The sequence below is a fragment of the Rana temporaria genome, chromosome 4, assembly GCF_905171775.1.
Source record: "Rana temporaria chromosome 4, aRanTem1.1, whole genome shotgun sequence".
Classification (NCBI taxonomy): domain Eukaryota; kingdom Metazoa; phylum Chordata; class Amphibia; order Anura; family Ranidae; genus Rana; species Rana temporaria.
The window spans coordinates 197,388,972-197,409,063 of record NC_053492.1 but is presented as its reverse complement, the minus strand read 5'-3'; the positions used below and the strand labels follow the sequence as shown (position 1 = coordinate 197,409,063).

The 20,092-nt window shown below is 41.7% G+C and overlaps 1 protein-coding gene across 6 annotated transcripts in view; it reads right to left on the bottom strand.

Annotated features, from left to right (window-relative positions):
- TNK2 (tyrosine kinase non receptor 2) overlaps nt 1–20,092 on the bottom strand; it is a 241,147-nt gene that overhangs the window by 57,368 nt on the left and 163,687 nt on the right. For all 6 annotated transcript variants that reach the window (XM_040349625.1, XM_040349624.1, XM_040349620.1 and 3 more), the window contains 4 exons: nt 18,683–18,889; nt 16,291–16,443; nt 10,980–11,257; nt 8,270–8,396 (listed from right to left, as the gene is read on the bottom strand). In XM_040349625.1, the coding sequence (XP_040205559.1) occupies nt 8,270–8,396; nt 10,980–11,257; nt 16,291–16,443; nt 18,683–18,889 (765 nt within the window). The remainder of the gene's footprint in view (nt 1–8,269; nt 8,397–10,979; nt 11,258–16,290; nt 16,444–18,682; nt 18,890–20,092) is intronic.

The window sequence follows — 20,092 nt, the reverse complement described above, 5'->3', positions numbered from 1 at the left end:
AAAGAATAGCTAGTTTTATTTACAGTTTAACAAGTTCTAAGACCCCTTTCACACTGAGACAGTTATCAGACATTTTAGCTGTAAAGCGCCAGAAAACTGCCTCCCATTCATTGCAATGGGTGCTTTCACACTGGGGCTGTGCGCTTACTGTATGTTAGAAAAAGTCCTGCAAGCAGCATCTTTGGGGCGGTCTGAGAGCGCTGTATACAGTGCTCCCAAAACGCCCTGCCCATTGCAATGAATAAGCATCACTTCCGAAGTGCCTGAAAAGCACTTCGGAAGCGCAGCAACACAGGAGTTTTTAACCCTTTGGCTAGCGGTCGAAAAGGATTGCATAAAAAGCGGTAATGCGCCGCTAAAACAAGTGGCACTTTACTGTTAATGCACAGGCAGCCCCAGCATGTAAGGGGTCTAACAGACCCTACTGTGGGAAATGCTGAAACAACCCATTTACAAGACTTGAGAAGTGGCTTGGGAAAAAAAATATATTTTCTGTTTACTAACTTATCTAATGATTTTCCAAACAATCATGGACATAAATACAAAAACATAGTACAATAAATAAAACACGTTTTAAAGACAACATCATTTGTATCAACATATGTAAAAGAAAAAACATCCATTGTGAGCATGAAGTATATTTCTATATAGAAAAAACAAATCTATTTGTTTCACAAATTCACTATAAATCCAGAGCAAATCAAGGACACCTATAGGGTGGGGAATCAGTGTGCTGCCACTGCTCAACCCCTCTTATGCAAAATCCTTCTTGCTTGGCTCTCATGCTGATCCAGTGGCTTTCAATACTATGAAGTATTGATCTAGAACGAGTATGCAGTTCATGAGTGATGATTTCAGCCTGCCTTCACTGGCTGCATGCGTATTCTATGTCTGTGACTCAATGTGGAAGGTACAGACTGCCAGGCACCTAGCATTTTCAGAATGAATCACATGAAACATTAAAATTTAGTTTTTTATATTATGAATACAGGATTCCAGACATCATGTCAACTACACGAAACATAGAAAAATTAACCAACATTTCCTTTTCCTAAATAGGCTGTTAGGAAGAATATAAGCTATTTTTCTGGGTTTATGCTCCCTTTTTTTGTAACAAACAAGGTAAATTTGTTTAGGTGGTATTAAAGGCAAAATAAAAATGTAATATATTAGCAATCCTTAAATGTGGTGACTGCATTCTTTTTTTTTCACCTGGTGATCCAGCCAGTAACAAACTTTTTATCTTAAGGCTCCTACACACGATCGGATATTCCAACAACAATTATGTGATGGATGTGTTTTGTTGGATAATCTGACCGTCTGTATGCTTGGACAATTGTTGTCGGATTTTCGACAACAAATGTTGGATAGTCATGCTCTCAAATTGTCCGACAACAAATGTTGGATAGTCATGCTCTCAAATTGTCCGACAACAAATGTTGGATAGTCATGCTCTCAAATTGTCCGACAACAAATGTTGGATAGTCATGCTCTCAAATTGCCCGACAACAAATGTTGGATAGTCATGCTCTCAAATTGCCCGACAACAAATGTTGGATAGTCATGCTCTCAAATTGCCCGACAACAAATGTTGGATGGTCATGCTCTCAAATTGCCCGACAACAAATGTTGGATAGTCATGCTCTCAAATTGCCCGACAACAAATGTTGGATGGTCATGCTCTCAAATTGTCCGACAACAAATGTTGGATGGTCATGCTCTCAAATTGTCCGACAACAAATGTTGGATGGTCATGCTCTCAAATTGTCCGACAACAAATGTTGGATAGTCATGCTCTCAAATTGCCCGACAAATGTTGGATGGTCATGCTCTCAAATTGTCCGACAACAAATGTTGGATAGTCATGCTCTCAAATTGCCCGACAACAAATGTTGGATGGTCATGCTCTCAAATTGTCCGACAACAAATGTTGGATGGTCATGCTCTCAAATTGTCCGACAACAAATGTATTCTGTCGGATCATCCGATCGTGTGTACACAAATCCGTCGGACTAAACACGCATGCTCCGAACCAATGCTAACCATAAGACAACAATAGCAGAAGTTGCCCAAAGGGTGGTGCTAAAGAGCAGCAAAACCATGTGGTTTTGTGAATGTTGGCTGAGAAAGTTCTGCCATCTGTATGCAGAACAAGTTTACGGACAACGCCCCTTCAGACAAAAATCCACGGATTTGTCCGATAGAAATCCGATCGTGTGTACAAGGCTTTAGTGTGTCTCCACTCTGAAAGGTGGAGCAATGGAGACACCTCTGGACAGCAGCATAGTCATTCTGGGGAGAGTGTAGTATTAAGGCTTATACACAGGATCAGACTTCCTGACAACAACAGTCCGACGGACGTGTTTTATCGGACAATCCGACCATCTGTATGCTCCATCAGACAATTGTCGGTTTTTCAACGGACAAATGTTCGCTGTACATGCTCTCAAACTAACATGCTCCAAAGTACAAACACGCATGCGCCGAACCAATGCTAAACATCAGACTACAATAGCAGAAGTTGCCCAAAGGGTGGCGGTAAAAAAATGAAAAAACACGTGATTTGGTGAATGTTGGCTGAAAAAGTTCTGCCCTGTGTAATTGTATGCATACCAAGTTCACGCCGAACGCCCCTTCGGACAAAAATCCAGAGAAGTCCAATGGAAGTCCGATGGTGTGTATAAGGCTTTTGCACTGGCAGATTCAGATGTACTTGACTGACAAATTAAAGATGAACTCTAATACTTTTTAAGCACTTACAGTAACAGTAATATGAAATAATTTTTTTTCTTTTCTTTTTTACTTTTCCAGCCGACTGGCTGAATGAAAATAAAAAATAAAACAGGGTATGGCCAGCTTTACTCTGGACAGTTCACCAGGTGAAAACAAAGAGGGGAAAAAAGGCCTTATAAATGAAAATAATGCAGCCACCACATTTAAGGATTGGTAAATTAAATTATTGCTTTTAGATTTAATACTGCTTTATATATTGCCACTTGCACACTAAGTCTGGATTGCATATAACACATGGATGTGAAAGCTGCCATGCAATAGAAAAGGAAAGCTAAGGGAAAACATGCCTGATCAGAATGTTGCACATCATGATTCTGATAGTTCGGTAGTGACTGCTACAGGCTGCTATGTAAGCGGATGTTTTTGCAGGCATTATACCATAATTTTCCTGACCTGCAGTAACGAGACTTAGGGCCCGAACACAGTAAACAAGTAATTTCATCCAATGAACGATCTGACGATTTTTGGATGGTTAGTACTAGGGTTGTCCCGATACCGATACTAGTATCGGTATCGGGACCGATTCCGAGTTTTTTCGGCGGTAGTCAGACGCCGATACCCCGCCCCGATACACAAATAGAATACTTAACCCCCCCGCGCCGCGCCGCCGACCGCCGCCACCGGAGCCGCAATTCGCCGCTGCGATCCGCCGCCGTTACGCCGCTGACTGTGTAATACGGGCGGGAACATTACAGCTTTGAATAGCTGTAATGATTTGCGCCACGCATAGACACTCCCCCTTGCTCGGGTGAACTGTCCAATCTCGAGCGAGGGGGAGTGTCTATACACGCAGCGTGGCGCCAATCATTACAAAGCTATTCAAAGCTGTAATGTTCCTGGCCGGCCGTAGTACTTTACCCAGTGGTCTCCAACCCCCGGGCCGTGGCCCACTACCGGGCCGTTGCGTCTCTGCAGCCGGGCCGCGGGTGAGGGAGCCCGGTGCTTCACAAGAGTGGGCAGGTGAGAGAGCCTGGGGGATCAGAGGCATGTGGATGAGAGAAGCCACCCGCTTCTCTGCGCCCGCCCCACATCACAGCTCTTTCGTCCTTACAGCGCTGGTATCAGAGGCAAAGGGATGACATCATCTCTCTGCGTCCACACCGCATAACAGCTCTTCCACCCTCAAAGCACTGGGAATGAATGAGACGCTGAGAGCTCATTGGCCGAGATCGGCTATCCCACGGGGAGGGATACAAGCAGCGCAAGTCCATTCTGCAGGGTATGTGCATTGTGGTAAGTTGGCAGGGTTTTGCAAGTTTCCGGGAGCTATTAGTGTGCAGCAACTTGAGGAAGAGTGTTGAGATGCCGGGGGTGAGAGAAATGTCTGCAGGGAGGTGCGAGGCCAGTTCTGGTGCTGTGTGTGTGTGTGTGTTTCACTTTCTCAGTGCATAGTAGTGGTCTCTGCAGTGCTGGAGCAATGCATTAGGGCTTGTTCACACTAAATACTTTCAACCCTCTCCTGCACATACCACCCACCCCCATTCACTCCGTGCCCCCCTTCTGAACATACCACCCACCCCCATTCACTCTGTGCCCCCCTTCTGCACATACCACCCACCCCCATTCACTCTGTGCCCCCCTTCTGCACATATCACCCACCCCCATTCACTCTGTGCCCCCCTCCTGCACGTACCGCCCACTGCCATACAATCTGTGCCCCTCTCCTGCACATACCACCCACCGCCATACACTCTGTGCCCCCTCCTGTACATACCACCCACCGCCATACTCTCTTTCTTTCCCCCTCCCTGCCAGCCTATTTGCTTGTATTATACTATGGCTATTTCTCACCAACCAACAGTATTCCCCATCCCGCACCAGTCCCATTGACATCCATCTATTCCCCTCCCCCCATGCCAGCACAAATCCTCCTCCTTTTTTATCCCTATACAGACCAGGATCCCCCAGTTTCACTCCAGTTCTCCTCTACCCATCACTCATCTCATATTCACTCCCCCTTTTTACCCCCTCCTTCTCCCCTAACCCATTGTTCCCAGTCCCATCCCCACCCCCATTTGTTCAGGAAGGACCCTGAGGCAGAGCATCTTACTACTGCTGCTTGTGTGGGTGTGATGTGTACTGTGCCAATCCTTGCTGACCCTCCTCTCCTATTCATTCCATGTGATTGGTGCAATACACATCCCACCCACACAAGCAGCAGCAGTAGTAATAAGATGTTCCACCCTGGGGTTCTTCCTTAACCCCTGCAAAGGATGTGACATTTGAGTAGGGCCTCATGTCTATAATTTTTGCCTAAGGCCTCACAAAACCTAGAAGTGTCAACACCAGCTGTTGCTCCGATAAATTGCCCGTGAAAAATCGCTTACCCCCGTGCACGCCCCCAACCCAAACCCCCCCGGGCCTTGACACAATTTTCATGGCTGGATGGGGGGGAGACAATGGCTGGATGGGGGGGGAGACAATGGCTGGATGGGGGGGAGACAATGGCTGGATGGGGGGGAGACAATGGCTGGATGGGGGGGAGACAATGGCTGGATGGGGGGGAGACAATGGCTGGATGGGGGGGAGACAATGGCTGGATGGGGGGAGACAATGGCTGGATGGGGGGATACATGGCTGCATCTGTGGGGGGACATCGCTGCATTTGGGGACACATTTTAAAAAAAGTATCGGTATTCGGTATCGGCGACTACTTGAAAAAAAGTATCGGTACTTGTACTCAGTCCTAAAAAAGTGGTATCGGGACAACCCTAGTTAGTACAGTGGTTTCAACAACCAATTCTGTTTTTCGTACAACAAAAGCTGGATGTGCAGACTATAACATTTTAATTGCATGTGAACGCAACGTCCGATTTTCGTATAATTAGTACGGCTTTCATCCCAAAGAAATCAAAAGAGCAAGACTACGCATGCTCAGAAATGACAGACTACATACAAAACAATTCAACACGTTACATCACTTCTGAAAATGAATTCTGTCGTACGAGAATTTTCGTATGGTGAAAAACCTCTTCACTTTCGATATGAGGCTAGCATGCAACAAAAAACAGACGAACGTTCATCCGAAATTCTGATCGTGTGTATGAGGCTCTACAGAAAAATGTAACAAAAATGTACAAAACTGATTACACTTAAGAACAGCATCATTTTCCATCTCTACGTTGGACAGATAGCTGCAGTCATCATACCCCAGTTAAAAACTATTTTGAGTGGTGATGTCTCAGTCTCTAAAACATAAGCCCCATACACACTATCAGTTTTCCTGCAGGTTTTTCTCTTCAGGTTTACCAAAACCATCTAATATGAGGTAAAACCTTAATGCCTCGTACATACGACCGCCTTCCTTGGCAAAGACCATCAAGAAAAATGCTGGCAGAGCTTTTTTGCAGAGAAAAACGGTCGTGTGTATGTTTTTCGTCGAGAAAACTGTTGTGGAACTCGACGGGAAAAAAAGAGAACATGCTCTCTTTTTTCTCGTCGGGAGTCTCAATTTCCTTGTCGTGTTTCTCGTCGGGCTGGTTTACGACGAGAAACACGTTTGTGTGTATGCTAAGAAACCCGCGCATGCTCAGAATAAAGTATGAGACGGGAGCGCACCTTAACAGTAGCGTTCGTAATGGAGATCGCACATTTGTCACACTGTAACAGACTGAAAAGCGCGAATTACCAAACTTTTACTAACACGCAGTAACATGAGATTAACAAAAGCAGCCCCAAGGGTGGCGCCAGTGGAATCGAACTTCCCCTTTATAGTGCCGTTGTACGTGTTGTACATCATCGCGTTTGAGAACGACAAGATTTTGTCTCGACAGTGTGTATGCAAGGATAGCTTGACAAGAACCTCGTCGAGGAAAACAACGTTTCTTTTACGACGAGATTCTCGGTCGTGTGTACGAGGCCTGAGACTCGTCGTAAAAGAAACATTGTTTTCCTCGACGAGTTCCTTGTTAGGCTTGTCGAGAATCTTGTCAAGCTTTCCTTGCGTACACACTGTCAAGACAAAATCTCGTCGTTCTCAAACGCGGTGATGTACAACACGTACAACGGCACTATAAAGGGGCTGCTTTTGCTAATCTCATGTTACTGCGTGTTAAGTAAAAGATTGGTAAGAGACGATTCGCGCTTTTCAGTCTGTTACAGAGTGACGAATGTGCTATCTCCATTAAGAACGCTACTTTTACCGAAGGTGCGCTCCCGTCTCATACATTATTCTGAGCATGCGCGGGTTTCTAAGCATACACACAAACGTGTTTCTCGTTGTAAACCAGCCCAATGAGAAACACGACGAGGAAATTGAGACTCCCGACGAGGAAAAAGAGAACTTGTTCTCTTTTTTTCTCATCAAGATCCACGACAGTTTTCTCGATGAAAAACATATACACGGCCGGTTTCCTCAGCAAAAAAAGCTATGCCACCAAGTTTCTTGGTGGATTTTGTCGAGGAAAACGGTCGTGTGTACGAGGCCTGAGAGTTTCAATTCGTATGCAATCAGGCAGGCCCTTGCACTACATGGTTTTGGTAAACCTGAAGAGAAAAACCTGCAGGAAAACTGATAGTGTGTATGGGGCTAAACAGTTTTAGGCCTAGTGATGCCCTCTGAAAAGCAGTCTGTGTGAATAGCTTTTTAGAGGGTGTTTGGCATACAGTGAGGTGTTATGTTGCCTCCTTACCACCTGTTTTAACCCCTAAAAACCTGCAACCAGTTGCAGCACAGCAACATTCAATTGAATCAGTTACATTCTGCAGGCTGTACAGCATATTAAACATAACAGATGGGAAAATTTTTGCAGAGTAGTAAAGCAAAGATTGCAGCCACAGCCCTTGCAGCTTAAAGGGGGCAGTAAAAATGTGGCTAAACCATATTTATTTATGCTCCCAACAACTGCAAGTGTAAACTTAAGCCTCATACACACGATTGGATTTCCGACAGACAAAGCGTAGGACTTTTGTCCGAAGGACGTTGGCTGTGAACTTGTTCTGCATAAAGACGGCAAAACTTTGTCAGCCAACAAATACGAAACTACGTGTTTTTTCAGCTCTTTAGCGCCACCCTTTGGGCAACTTCTGCTAATGTTGTGCTATGGTTAGCATTGCTTCTGAGAATGCGCGTTTGTACTTTGGATTTTTTTCTGATGGACTTCTTTACACACGATTGGATAATCTGACATCACACATTTGTTGTCGGAAAATTTTAAAGCATGCTATCCCACATTTGTCGGCAGAAAATCTGACAATAATTGTCCGATAGAGCACACAAACGGTTGGAGCTTCCGACAAAACCCTGCCATCAAATAAATTCCCGTCGGAAAATCAGATCGTGTTCACGGGCCTTAAGCCTTACATTGTCCTGCTGAATGCCACCTCACACTACTAGATCCTTTCATGCTCAGATTGGCTCGAGTACAAAACAGAGCAGATATTTTTGTGAGTTCTAAGTTATACAGTCCTATTTTTTCATATATTTACCCATAGAACAATACAAGAGATTGTTTTTTTGGTCTATATGCTGTCTTACCTGGCTACCATTAAGCCCTATCCAGGGTTCTTGTCCATATGTGAACATTTCCCACAGTGTCACACCAAACATCCAAGTATCACTGGCATGTGAGAATGTACGAGTCTTTAGGCTCTCTGGTGCACACCTATCAAATGAAGATAATGTAGAGACTGCATAAACCAAACGTATGAAACAATAAATGTAGTAATTGATCATACAATATTTCACACATTAGTAAGATGCCAGATTGTTCAGTTAGTAGGGTTTTCTACACAACATACATACATTACCTATGCTGTCCTATAATTCCCATAGTGAACTTTTGTATAATTTGAGTTTCTGCCCCAGGGATGACCCCCTTATTCACCATGGCCCACAAAATATGGATGATAGATAATGTAGAAGCATACCAGAGTGTGGCAACAATAACTGTACATTCTAACACAAACAGGTGTACAGTAAGTCCCCTACATACAAACAGCCTGCAAACTTTCAAAGATGCAAACATGAGTTTCCATGACCAATCCTGTAAAGCTGGGCAGACACACTTTGTTTTTTTTCCCTAAACCCAGCGGGCTGATGTAAAAAAAAAATTACAGATCGCTATACCGACACAAGTAATGTTGGTGCAGCAATCTCCCTTGCTGTAACTGTGTGTTCTGACTGGGGGGCTCCCTTCGCCAGAACACACTAATTATCACTTGCAGCCTTTGTCTGCAAACTCTGATCTTTCCCGGACTTGCGAACAAGTGAAACTTATGAACGAGCTCCCGAAAACAGAACTCGTTTTTAAGTAGGAAACTTACTGTACTAAGAAATGCTGGCACACTGTTGGATGTGGGCATTTTATGGCATTGTAGCTGCCCAATATTTAAAAGTGAGTCAGCTTGCAATCAATGCCCTATCACCTTGATGTTAATACATGGAATACGTGGAAGGTATGGCGGGGTTTTGAAAGCTGCTTCATATGCTTGTACAAGAGGTCTTTACATCATGGTACCATAGAAGGAACATGGAAGGGGGCAACAATTTAAAGCAAAGAACTTTCTAATATTTCTGCTGTAGGTGTCAGCCCTCATTTGCAGACTATAAACACAGTTACAAGTCACTTCTGGTGGCACTTGGTGGGAGGAACTTTAGCTACTTACAGCTATCATTCATGTCATGTAAGGCAGGAGAAACATGCACACTGTGTTGTTTGGCATTTTCAAGGCTGTCTACTTCAGGTGATCAGCAGACTCGCCCTCAAACAACTCTTTGGGGCTGATGTATGAGAACAGCAAAAAAGGAGAATGAACCAAAAATTAGGTCCATTTCTGATAGCAACCCATCAGGTTTCACTTTTCAGACTATATAAAAGGTTAAACAATAATTATATTCAATTGCTACATGTAATAACTGCAACCCTGCCAAGCATCCTTTCTCCAGTTGTAATAATTTAGGAGTCGCAAATTCTTCAATGCAACCTACAGCAAGCAACAGTCACATTTTTAATACATATACTGTATTATAGTGTGTATCAAAACAATACCAATACCAATGATATATATATATAATGTCAAAATAAAATAAAAAAAGCGATAACACTGTAAATGAAACACTGTGACATAACATCTGAAATACCAATAGTGTAACAAATGTATTAAAAGTTTGAAGGTCCTTTTAACATATGGTGAAAATTTTCAAGTGTCCATTATTTCTCCATAAGCCTAGTACACACAATCAGAAAATCGGATGAAAAACACCGCTTTCTAAGCGATCCTACAATAATCTGCTCGTTAGTACACTGCTTTTGAGATTGCTGATCACCACCGTTCAAATTGAAATTAACCAAAGAGACAAACATGAAAATTATTCTCGTATGATTTTTGTGTAATCAGCACAGTATTCCTGCGAAGACCACGCATGCTTGGAAACAAAAGAATACATTACAATACGATACTACACATTACATCACTTCCAAAGTTGTAGTCTGTCATATGAGAATTTTTGTAACTTTAGTAACCTCTTCATTTTCGATATAAGACTAGCATGCAAAAAATAAAAAAGGACGATAATTCCTCCAATATTCTCATTGTGTGTACCAGGCTTTAATCATTATAAACTTAACACACCCGACACACGTGAACGCCTCTACCAACAATGGGAGTCTCACTCATACAGGCAAAATTGTTTTTTTTTCAGATAGAAGTTTTCCTGTTTAGCAGGATGATTTCCAGCAATACAAGATCACAGGTGGAAAGTTCCTTATATTGGCACCTCTACATAGTATTAGCACATATATACTGTAAGTTAACTGGGGGTGTATATATATATATATATATATAACATTTATTGGTAAAGTTGATCCAGGGAAAATCTGATTACCTCTCGGGGGATCAGGAAGGATTTTTTTCCCCTGCTGTAGAAAATTGGATCATGCTTTGCTGGGGTTTTTCGCCTTCCTCTGGATCAACTGTGGGGATAGGATTGGGTGTATGGGATTGTATGATTTTTATTGGTTGAACTAGATGAACTTGTGTCTTTTTTCAATCTAACTTTGTCTATGTTAGATGAAGCAGCAGATTTTTGGGGTAAAACTATTTGTGAAGTTTTTGTGGCGTTGTGTGGGGATATACTGTATAGTCACTTTATTGCCCCTCATTACAGTTTAGTTGCATATATACAAAATTGGTGTAAAAATTATTTTGGGCTAAATTGTTTTTATAGATTTTAGCTAAATGCTTACCACGCAAAGGGCACCTTGCGATGTTCCTGCATGACATAGTGATCATCATTTTTTGGCAGCGCTCTCATGAGTCCAAAGTCCCCAATCTTTACCAGGTCATTAGAGGAGAGTAAGATGTTCCTGGCTGCAAGGTCCCGGTGGATGAAACGCTTCGATTCTAGATAGGCCATGCCATTAGCAATCTGGATAGCATAATGACATAGAGTGGAGATGAGGAAATGACTCAGGTTCTTACGCAAGCGTTCCAGAAGAGATCCCAGTGGAGCAAGCTCTGTCACCTGTATGAGATAAGCAATAATTTCATAGATGCTACATTAAACTGTAGGTTTTCAGGTTCTTCTATAACTAAGAGACTGAGTTGTGAAATTTTTTACAAATGTCAATGTTTGCACCAAAATCTTTTTTACGGTTTCTTTAACAACTATCTCTTGTTTAGCCTTGACCTCTCACATACAGATCTGTATAAATAAATATAGCATTTCCCACTATGCATTCCTTGTCAGCCCTTACAGTTGATAACATAGACCCAAACAGGTCCTAGAAACTTTGAACTATGAAACTATACCAATACCAGTTGAATCCTAACTTCAGGCAAAGATTTATTTTTATTTTGGATAGAATAGGGGAGGATAATATCTGATTCTTGGTCAGATTATATGGCTCTATGTGTCTCCATCAAATAGATTTCCCTTCATTTCTCAGAGATGTGACATAAAAAAAGTACAAATCTCCAAAAAGTAAGGGAAAATTCACTTTTGACAGTTTTTACTGGAACATGTGTTCCAACTGAAGGATTTCCCCTATATTCCTGTCCTGTTGACAACTGTAAAATGTTGGCTTTTTTAAATATAATTTTGACATTTCTGATAATGTTCACCATTAAATAATGAAAATGAATCCTGCCAAGGACATTAACTGAGGTTCTAAGCCTTTCCCACTCTATCCAAAGTTAGAATTTTTTTTTTTTTTTAGAAGGAGTTCAGGTATTCTCTTGTATTTTTTGGCTTTTATGCCTAATAATTAGAAAATGCTGTGCCCAGAATGCATACTGCAACCTGTGTTCAGAAATGTGCAGGGCAGGCTAGGCCTTTTAGAAGTACCTAGTTTGATAAGAAAACTGGTATGGTTGCACAAAAGCAAGTCTGTCCACACTTAAAGCAGGAAATAGCCTCTGATGTCAACTAGATAACTGGTTCATATGGGGATGGGAGTGGCAGTACAAAGCAGGGAGTGGAAATGAAAATGGAGGGTTGTGTAAGAGATAGCATCCAGGCAAGAAGATGTTTATATGTGCAGATGTTGTGTTGCTTAAGGGTAGGTTGACATGAAACAGAAACTTATGACACTTTCAATTCTATGTATGAATGCTGCAACATGCTCAAGTGTGTGTATATATATCTATATATAGTTGTGCTCATAAGTTTACATACCCTGGCAGAATTTATGATTTCTTGGCCATTTTTTAACCTCCCTGGCGGTATGATTCTGTCAGAAAAAACATGCTAAAAGCGGTACCATTATTTGCAAGGAAATTTGGCGTTTTATATTGTAGGTCTGTAATTTTTAGAAATAACTCACTTAAATCTGACCAAACAAGCTTCTAATAGGCATCCCGGGTATGACATTTTTTTAAAAACAAAATTATAAATTATAATATAATAAATAATTATAAATAATTATAACAAATAATAATATAATTATAATAAAAATTATTCAATAATGTAATCAAATCAAAATCACTGAAATTTGCTCAGTTGCAGAATTGTTGCTGTCATTATTTTTTTTTTTTTTTATGACGAATTTCCCCACAAATCGCTATCGCACAATTCTGCAAGTGATTATAATTTATTATCGCTGTTTTTTAGCTGATCTAAAACTATTTTTGACATAAAGGGACACTTTTGGTTGCTATGGACAATCTACAGTTTGCAGGGAGAAAGAAACGTTTTTATTATATAAAATGACATGCATGACACAGGACAGACCACTAGGGACAGGGGGGGTGTGTTTTTTTTACATACAGTACTGTAATCTATAAGATTACAGTATACTGTATGTAAGGTGTTTGTTTACTTTTTTGAATTTGGCGCTGTTCTCCGTCCCCGTGCGTCGTAACGTCGCAGGGAACGGAGATCGGCGTCACACGGAGGCACTGTGTGAATCGAGCGAGGTCCCACTCGCTCACACAGCGCGGTGGCATCGCTGGATCCAGGGACAAGGTAAGTAACTTGTGCCTGTGGATCTAGCGAGGCAAGCCCGTGACTGACACGGGGTTACCGCTCGCAGCAGGAAAATCTAACCCCGTGTCAGACTCGGGAAGACCGCCAGGCAGGTTAAGAGAATATGAATAACACAAAACTTTTCTTTCACTCATGGTTAGTGTTTGGCTGAAGCCATTTATTATCAATCAACTGTGTTTACTTTTTAAATCATAATGACAACAGAAACTAGCCAAATCACCCTTTACATACCCCAGTTCTTAATACTGTGTATTGCCCCCGTAAACATCAATGACAGCTTGAAGTCTTTTGTGGTATTTGTGGATGAGGCTCTCTATTTTCTCAGATGGTAAAGTCTTCCATTCCTCTTGGTAAAAAGCCTCCAGTTCCTGTAAATTCTTGGGCTGTCTTGCATGAACTGCACGTTTGAGATCTCCCCAGAGTGGCTAGATAATATTGAGATCAAAAGACTGAGATGGCCCCTCCATAACCTTAATTGTATCCTGCTGTAGCCAATGACAGGTCAACTTGGCCTTGTGTTTTGGATCATTGTCATGTTGGAATGTCCAAGTATGTCCCATGTGCAGCTTCCCGGCTGATTTTTTGATAAGATACTGCATTCATCTTGCCATCTATTTTGACCAAATTTCCTGTGCCTTTGTAGCTCACACATCCCCAAAACATCAGCAATCCACCTCCGTGTTTCACAGTAGGAATGGTGTACCTTTCATCATGGGCCTTGTTGATTCCTCTCCAAATGTAGCGTTTATGGTTGTGCCAAAAAAGCTAAATTTTGGTCTCATCACTCCAAATGACTTTGTGCCAGAAGGTTTGAGGCTTGTCTCTGTGCTGTTTGGCGTATTGTAAGCGGGATACTTTGTGGCATTTGAGTAGTGATGGCTTTCTTTTTGGCGACTCGACCATGCAGCCCATCTTTCTTCAAGTGCCTCCTTATTGTGCATCTTGAAACAGCTACACCACACGTTTTCAGAGAGTCCTGTATTTCATCTGAAGTTTTTTTGTGGGTTTTTATTTGAATCCCGAACAAATTTCCTGGCAGTTGTGGCTGAAATTTTAGTTTGTCTACCTGACCGTGGTTTGGTTTCAACAGAACCCATAATTTTCCACTTCTTAATTAGAGTTTGAACACTGCAGATTGGAATTCTCAATTCCTTGGATATCTTTTTATATCGCTTTCCTGTTTTATACAGTTTAACTACCTTTTCTTGCAGATCTTTTGACAATTCTTTTGCTTTCCCCATGACTCAGAATCCAGAAACATCAGTGCAGCAATGGATGAAAGATGCAAGGGTCTGTCAGGAGTCCAGAAACTCATTGACCTTTTATATATACACAATAATTATAAGCAAACAGATCAAAGGTGAGCATAGTTACCTTTAATAGCCATTCAAAACACTTTGGGGGTTATTTACAAAAGTCCAAATCCACTTTGCACTACAAGTGCAAAGTGCACTAAAAGTGCACTTGGAAGTGCAGTCGCTGTAGATCTGAGGGGGGCATGCAAGGAAAATAAAAAACAGCATTTTAGCTTGCACATGATTGGATGATAAAATCAGCAGAGCTTCCCCTCATTTCAGATCTACCCCTCAGATTTACAGCAACTGCATTTCAAAGTGCACTTTACACTTGTAGTTTGCACTTGTAGTGCAAAGTGGATTTGCCTTTTGTAAATATCCCCCTTTGTGTCAACCTGTGTGCATGTTATCAGGCCAAAATCACCAGGGTATGTAAACTTTTGATTAGGGTCATTTGGGTAGTTTTTGTTGTCATTATGATTTAAAAAGAGTAAACACAATTGATTGATAATAAATGGCTTCAGCCAAACACTAACCATGAGTGAAAGAAAAGTTTTTGTTTTATCATTCATATTCTCTAAAAAATGGGCAAGAAATAATAAAATCTGCCAGGGTATGTAAACTTATGAGCACAACTGTATTTATAATGTATTTCACAGCTCAGAAGACAACTAAATATCTTCTTAAAGTAGAACTAAAGGCCCATTTTTTTTCCGTTTTGGATAGAGTGGAAGGGGATTAGAACACTTATCAGGTTTTATTGCCCATGCCCCCGTTAGTGAGATTCACCCCCTCTGTTCATCCTATTTACCATTATCATTGAAAGTAAAAGAAAACCCCAAATTTTAGGTTGTCCCCGGAAAAGTAATAGAGGGGAACTCTTCCAATGGGGACACTAGTTCTGGTGAACTGGGGGTACCCAAGGAATTCCTTTAATTTGCAGGGATTTCTTCTCACTTCCGGTTTGGCTGTGGGACAGAAAGTCAGAGGAAAACTCCAAAATGGGACACAGATGGCGAAAACAAATCTGACTGGGGTTATAACCCACCCTTGCTTGATCTAAAATAAAAAAAAAAATTGGCCTATAGTTCTACTTTAACTAAAACCTGAAGATTATTTAGCAGACTATTGACAGTTTCCAGTACTAATATAATAATTAGCTATGCTGCTATGCAGTTACAAACAACTCATTGTACAAATGTTTTGTGCATGGTATAAAAGCAAAAAAAACATACTGCAAGTCTAAACACAAAGCCATCCACAACTTAGCCCCCAGCTACATCACTAGCCTTGTCTCAAAATACCAACCTAATTGTTCTCTTCGTTCCTCTCAAGACCTCCTGTTCTCTAACTCCCTCGTCACCTCCTCCCATCATTCCCCTCCAGGACTTTTCCAGAGGCTCTCCAATCCTATGGAACTTCTTACCCAATCTGTCCAATTATCTCCTACTATATTAGTTTTTAGACGATCCCTGAAACCCAACCCCGCCCCCCCTTCAGAGAAGCCTATCCTACCCATACCTAACAACTGTATTTGAAATTTCTCCATCAGCTCATCACCCACAGTTATAAACTTTGTTTTATTTGACCCTCCCTTCTAGTAAGGGAGGACCCTCTAAATAAACTGTATTGAATTGTATTGTAACTGTACTGTCTGCCCTCGTATTGTAAAGCGATGTGCAAACTGTTGGTGCTATATAAATAATGTATAATTATAGAAAAAACAAGCATTATAGGTCTATATCACATTATAACAATGCTTTACTCCCATCATACCATTTTCATAGGATGTGTAAGGACCACTCCATATAGTCTAATGAGATTGACGTGGTCAAGGGAGTGCATTGCGTTGACTTCTCTGATAAAATCATCTAGGGCATCTGGCTGTGTAAGAACATCCGTCTTCAAGCATTTAACTGCAACATTAAACTTGGTAGAAAGACACAGAAAATGTCATTAGCACACTGTTTTTAGAACAATATCAAATACCACTTACACAAAATCATCTAATGTAAACAAGAAAAAGCTTAAGAACATTGTCAAGTCTATCCAAAATGTACAAGTTCAAGTAGTAAAACTTTTCAGAACTGACATACAGACACACAAGTGTTTGCCATCAAATATTTGTAACGCTTTTGTAATGGATAGGTATTCATAACTAACAATTTTTGACGTACACCTGTCATTTGAGAAATATGAGACTGTCAGTGTTAGTCTGTTTCTGCAAATGCTAGTTTCCTGGCTGCATTTAGCCCGTATTACATTTTCTGAGATGCTAAGTACTGCAGCAAGGATCCATTCATGTGCTGGCAGCATGTAGGAGAACTGGGCCAGTACTTCTATTCACAAAGCAGGAGCCGGGTTCCAGTGATCCATACTCCTCCTCATGAACGTTGCTCCAATCAGCAGTAATGCTCAGGTTTTAAGAGCACTGGCGAGTTAGGCCTCATTAACACTTGTCGCTACGGAGTCCGCCTGCTCCCGGGAGCTCAGCGGGAGATCAGTCCGCAGATCTCCGCTGAGCCGACGGATGACAAGCTCCTCTCTACTCACTGAGCGGGGAGGGGCTTGTCGGGCACCGCTGTGTCCTATGGAGCGATCTGATGAAAACGGACAGCATGTCCGTTTTCATCAGATCTTATCTGATCCGATCCGCATGGACGGATGGGGACGTGTCCCCCATACGTCTGTTTTTAGCGGATCGGATAGGGTCGGATGTCAGCGGACATGTCTCCGCTGACATCCGACGCTCCATAGCGATGCATGGAGCGGCCGTTCAGGTTCGCCATCAAAACTGACAGGCGAACCTGAACGGTTCTTCCGTGTGAATGAGGCCTTAGGCCAGTGCATTGTGTGGGGGAGGCTAACTACATTACATGGATAATTAAAGAGGAACTGCAGTCTTCTAACATAATTTGTAATAAAAACATCTTTGCCATTCTAAAGCTTCCCTCCAACCACTTTGCATATTCTGTACATACTGTGATTCTGTACTTGTCAAATATGCAGAAGAAATTTCCCTTCACCAAGTCTGGCTGCAGCCATTTTAAATGTGGGCAGCTGAAGCTGCTGCCTGTTCACTTCCTGGATTTACACAGACACACGCCACCAGCTCTGCAGCTTTCATTGGACCTCTTATGACTCACTCCCCTCTTTTCCTGGCAAATTCTCACGTGAGTGAAAGAAAGCTGTGCATGATGTCATAAGCCTAAAGCTATTTACTGGCAGAAAAAAAATGTTTTACTATCCAAAGTTAAAACAAGGGCAACAGATTTATTAGATGGAAAGTTGAAAAAATGAAAAATTACTGAAGGTCTGTTTTAAAGTGAGAGTAACTCCCATGGATGGTTTTTACCTAGAGGTACAGTAAATATCTTCAAAACATGCACCGTTAGGGAGATATTTATTTGTGAAGTCAGCGGTAACGTCACCGGTGCATGTACTCCAAAGGAACGGCATACCATGCCGTCCCTTCAGAGCCCTGTGCCACGAACAGCGGCTCTTGACTTCATCACGGCTTATTCCATTAAAAGACCAGAGCCCGCCAACCCGGAAAGAAGACCGGGTGAAGATGGAAGAAGCCCTCTGAGCGGTGACAGGGGGCCACTGGAGGGCTTTGTTTTAAGGAAAGTTTCACATAATGTGCTAGTATGCGATGCATACAAGCACATTAAAACTTTGCCTTGCAGGATTTAAAAAAACAGCCGCTTTAAAGAGGATTTAATAAGATTTTTTTTTAAATCAGCAATCTATTTCTGATATTCCAGTATGACACATAGTAAGGCTGGCCACAAACAGCCGGGATTCGAATCATGTATGGCCAGGCTGAATGTACCCAAGTTGATTGATCAATCACCTTGCATACAACCAGCCTGCTGGATTTTACATGCGATTATCAGTAGCGGCTGGTAAAGCTACTACTGATAATTACTGTCTTATCTCAGCGGGGATGGCTTTCCCTGTGCCCCTCCTGGAAGAATACAATAGATCGGCGGAAGGGATTCCCCCAGAAATTTGCTCCGTGTATGGCCGGCCTAAGACCACAATTGTTACATTTGTTTTTGACTACAAATTTTAAAACCAAAAAAATTAGCTCCTGCAGTAGGGTATACTGTGTTTCTCTATATAGAAATGTATCATAGCTCTTTGAACAAAGTTGTAAACTTACCATTTTACCACTAGGGGTGTTCCACTCTCCTCTTCTAACAACACCAAAAGACCCATCTCCGAGCTTCTCAAAGAGAGAAATGTCCTTTTCACTAATAAGACAGGTCAGGGCCTGCTGACCTTCAGAAGGTGGGGGGCTGGGAGGTTTTCTAAAAGTATTTTGAGGCAGAGGAGAAAATTCTGAGTCTGGTCTCTTCCCACTAAATACCTGTTGCAAGGAAAACAATTACATTTATCTACTGGCTAAATATGTTACATGCTCTATTCCAGAACAGTGTCAAAAAGGTAGATGGAAAGAACATCAAGGCAGACAATAATAAGCAAATTACAGTATTATTACAATAACAAACTCCATCTAACACTTTTTAAGTAGTTTTAGAAAAAGTTTTTTTTTTTCCTTTTTGGATAAAGGTTTTACATAAATAAAAGCTGATCATTGTAAGCACCCATTTCAGAGGTAACTGGTTTATCTCAACTCTCAAACCGCTACCTCTTCAGGAAAGCTGTGGAAAAAAACAACATACTTGCTGGCAGAATCTCTAGGTGAAAATAAAAGAGAAAACAAATGCAGCCATCATATCTAATGCCGCGTACACACGGTCGTTTTTTGTGATGAAATAAAACAACGTTTTTTTTTCTAACTTCGTCATAAAAAACGACGTTGCCCACACAGGGTTACGTACAGCGGCACTCTGTTCCATTCAAGCTCCCGTCTCATAACTTGCTTCTGAGCATGCGCGGGTTTAAAACGTCGTTTTAGCCCACACACGATCATTTTTTATGACACAAAAAATGACATTTTGAAAAACGACATAAAAAATTGAAGCATGCTCGAATTTTTTTTGGTCGACAAAGTACACACGATCATTTTAAATTACGTTTTTAAAAACGTTGTTTTCTTTCATCACAAAAAACGACCGTGTGTACGCGGCATAAGAATTGGTGCGTTGCAGTGTAAGGAATGTTTGATTTTGGGTTTAATAACTCTTTAAAGGGGTTGTAAAGGTACAATTTTTTCCGCCTAAATAGCTTCCTTTACCTTAGTGCAGTCCTCCTCCACTTATCTCATCCTTCCATTTTGCTTTTAAATGTCCTTATTTCTTATGAGAAATCCTCACTTCCTGTTCTTCTGTCTCTAACTCTCCCTGGTGTGGAGTGTCGTGCTCGCTCCCTCCCTTGGACTACAGGAGAGTCATGACGCTCTCTACATTGCATATAGAGAAAAGCTGTGTGTTAGTGGGCGTCCTGACTTTTCTGTAGTCCAAGGGAGGGGGCGAGCATGACACTCCACACCAGGGAGAAAGCCTCGCATTACTGTGTGGGGTTACAGACAGAAGAACAGGAAGTGAGGATTTCTCAGAAGAAATAAGGACATTTAAAAGCAAAATGGAAGGATGAGGTAAGTGAAGGA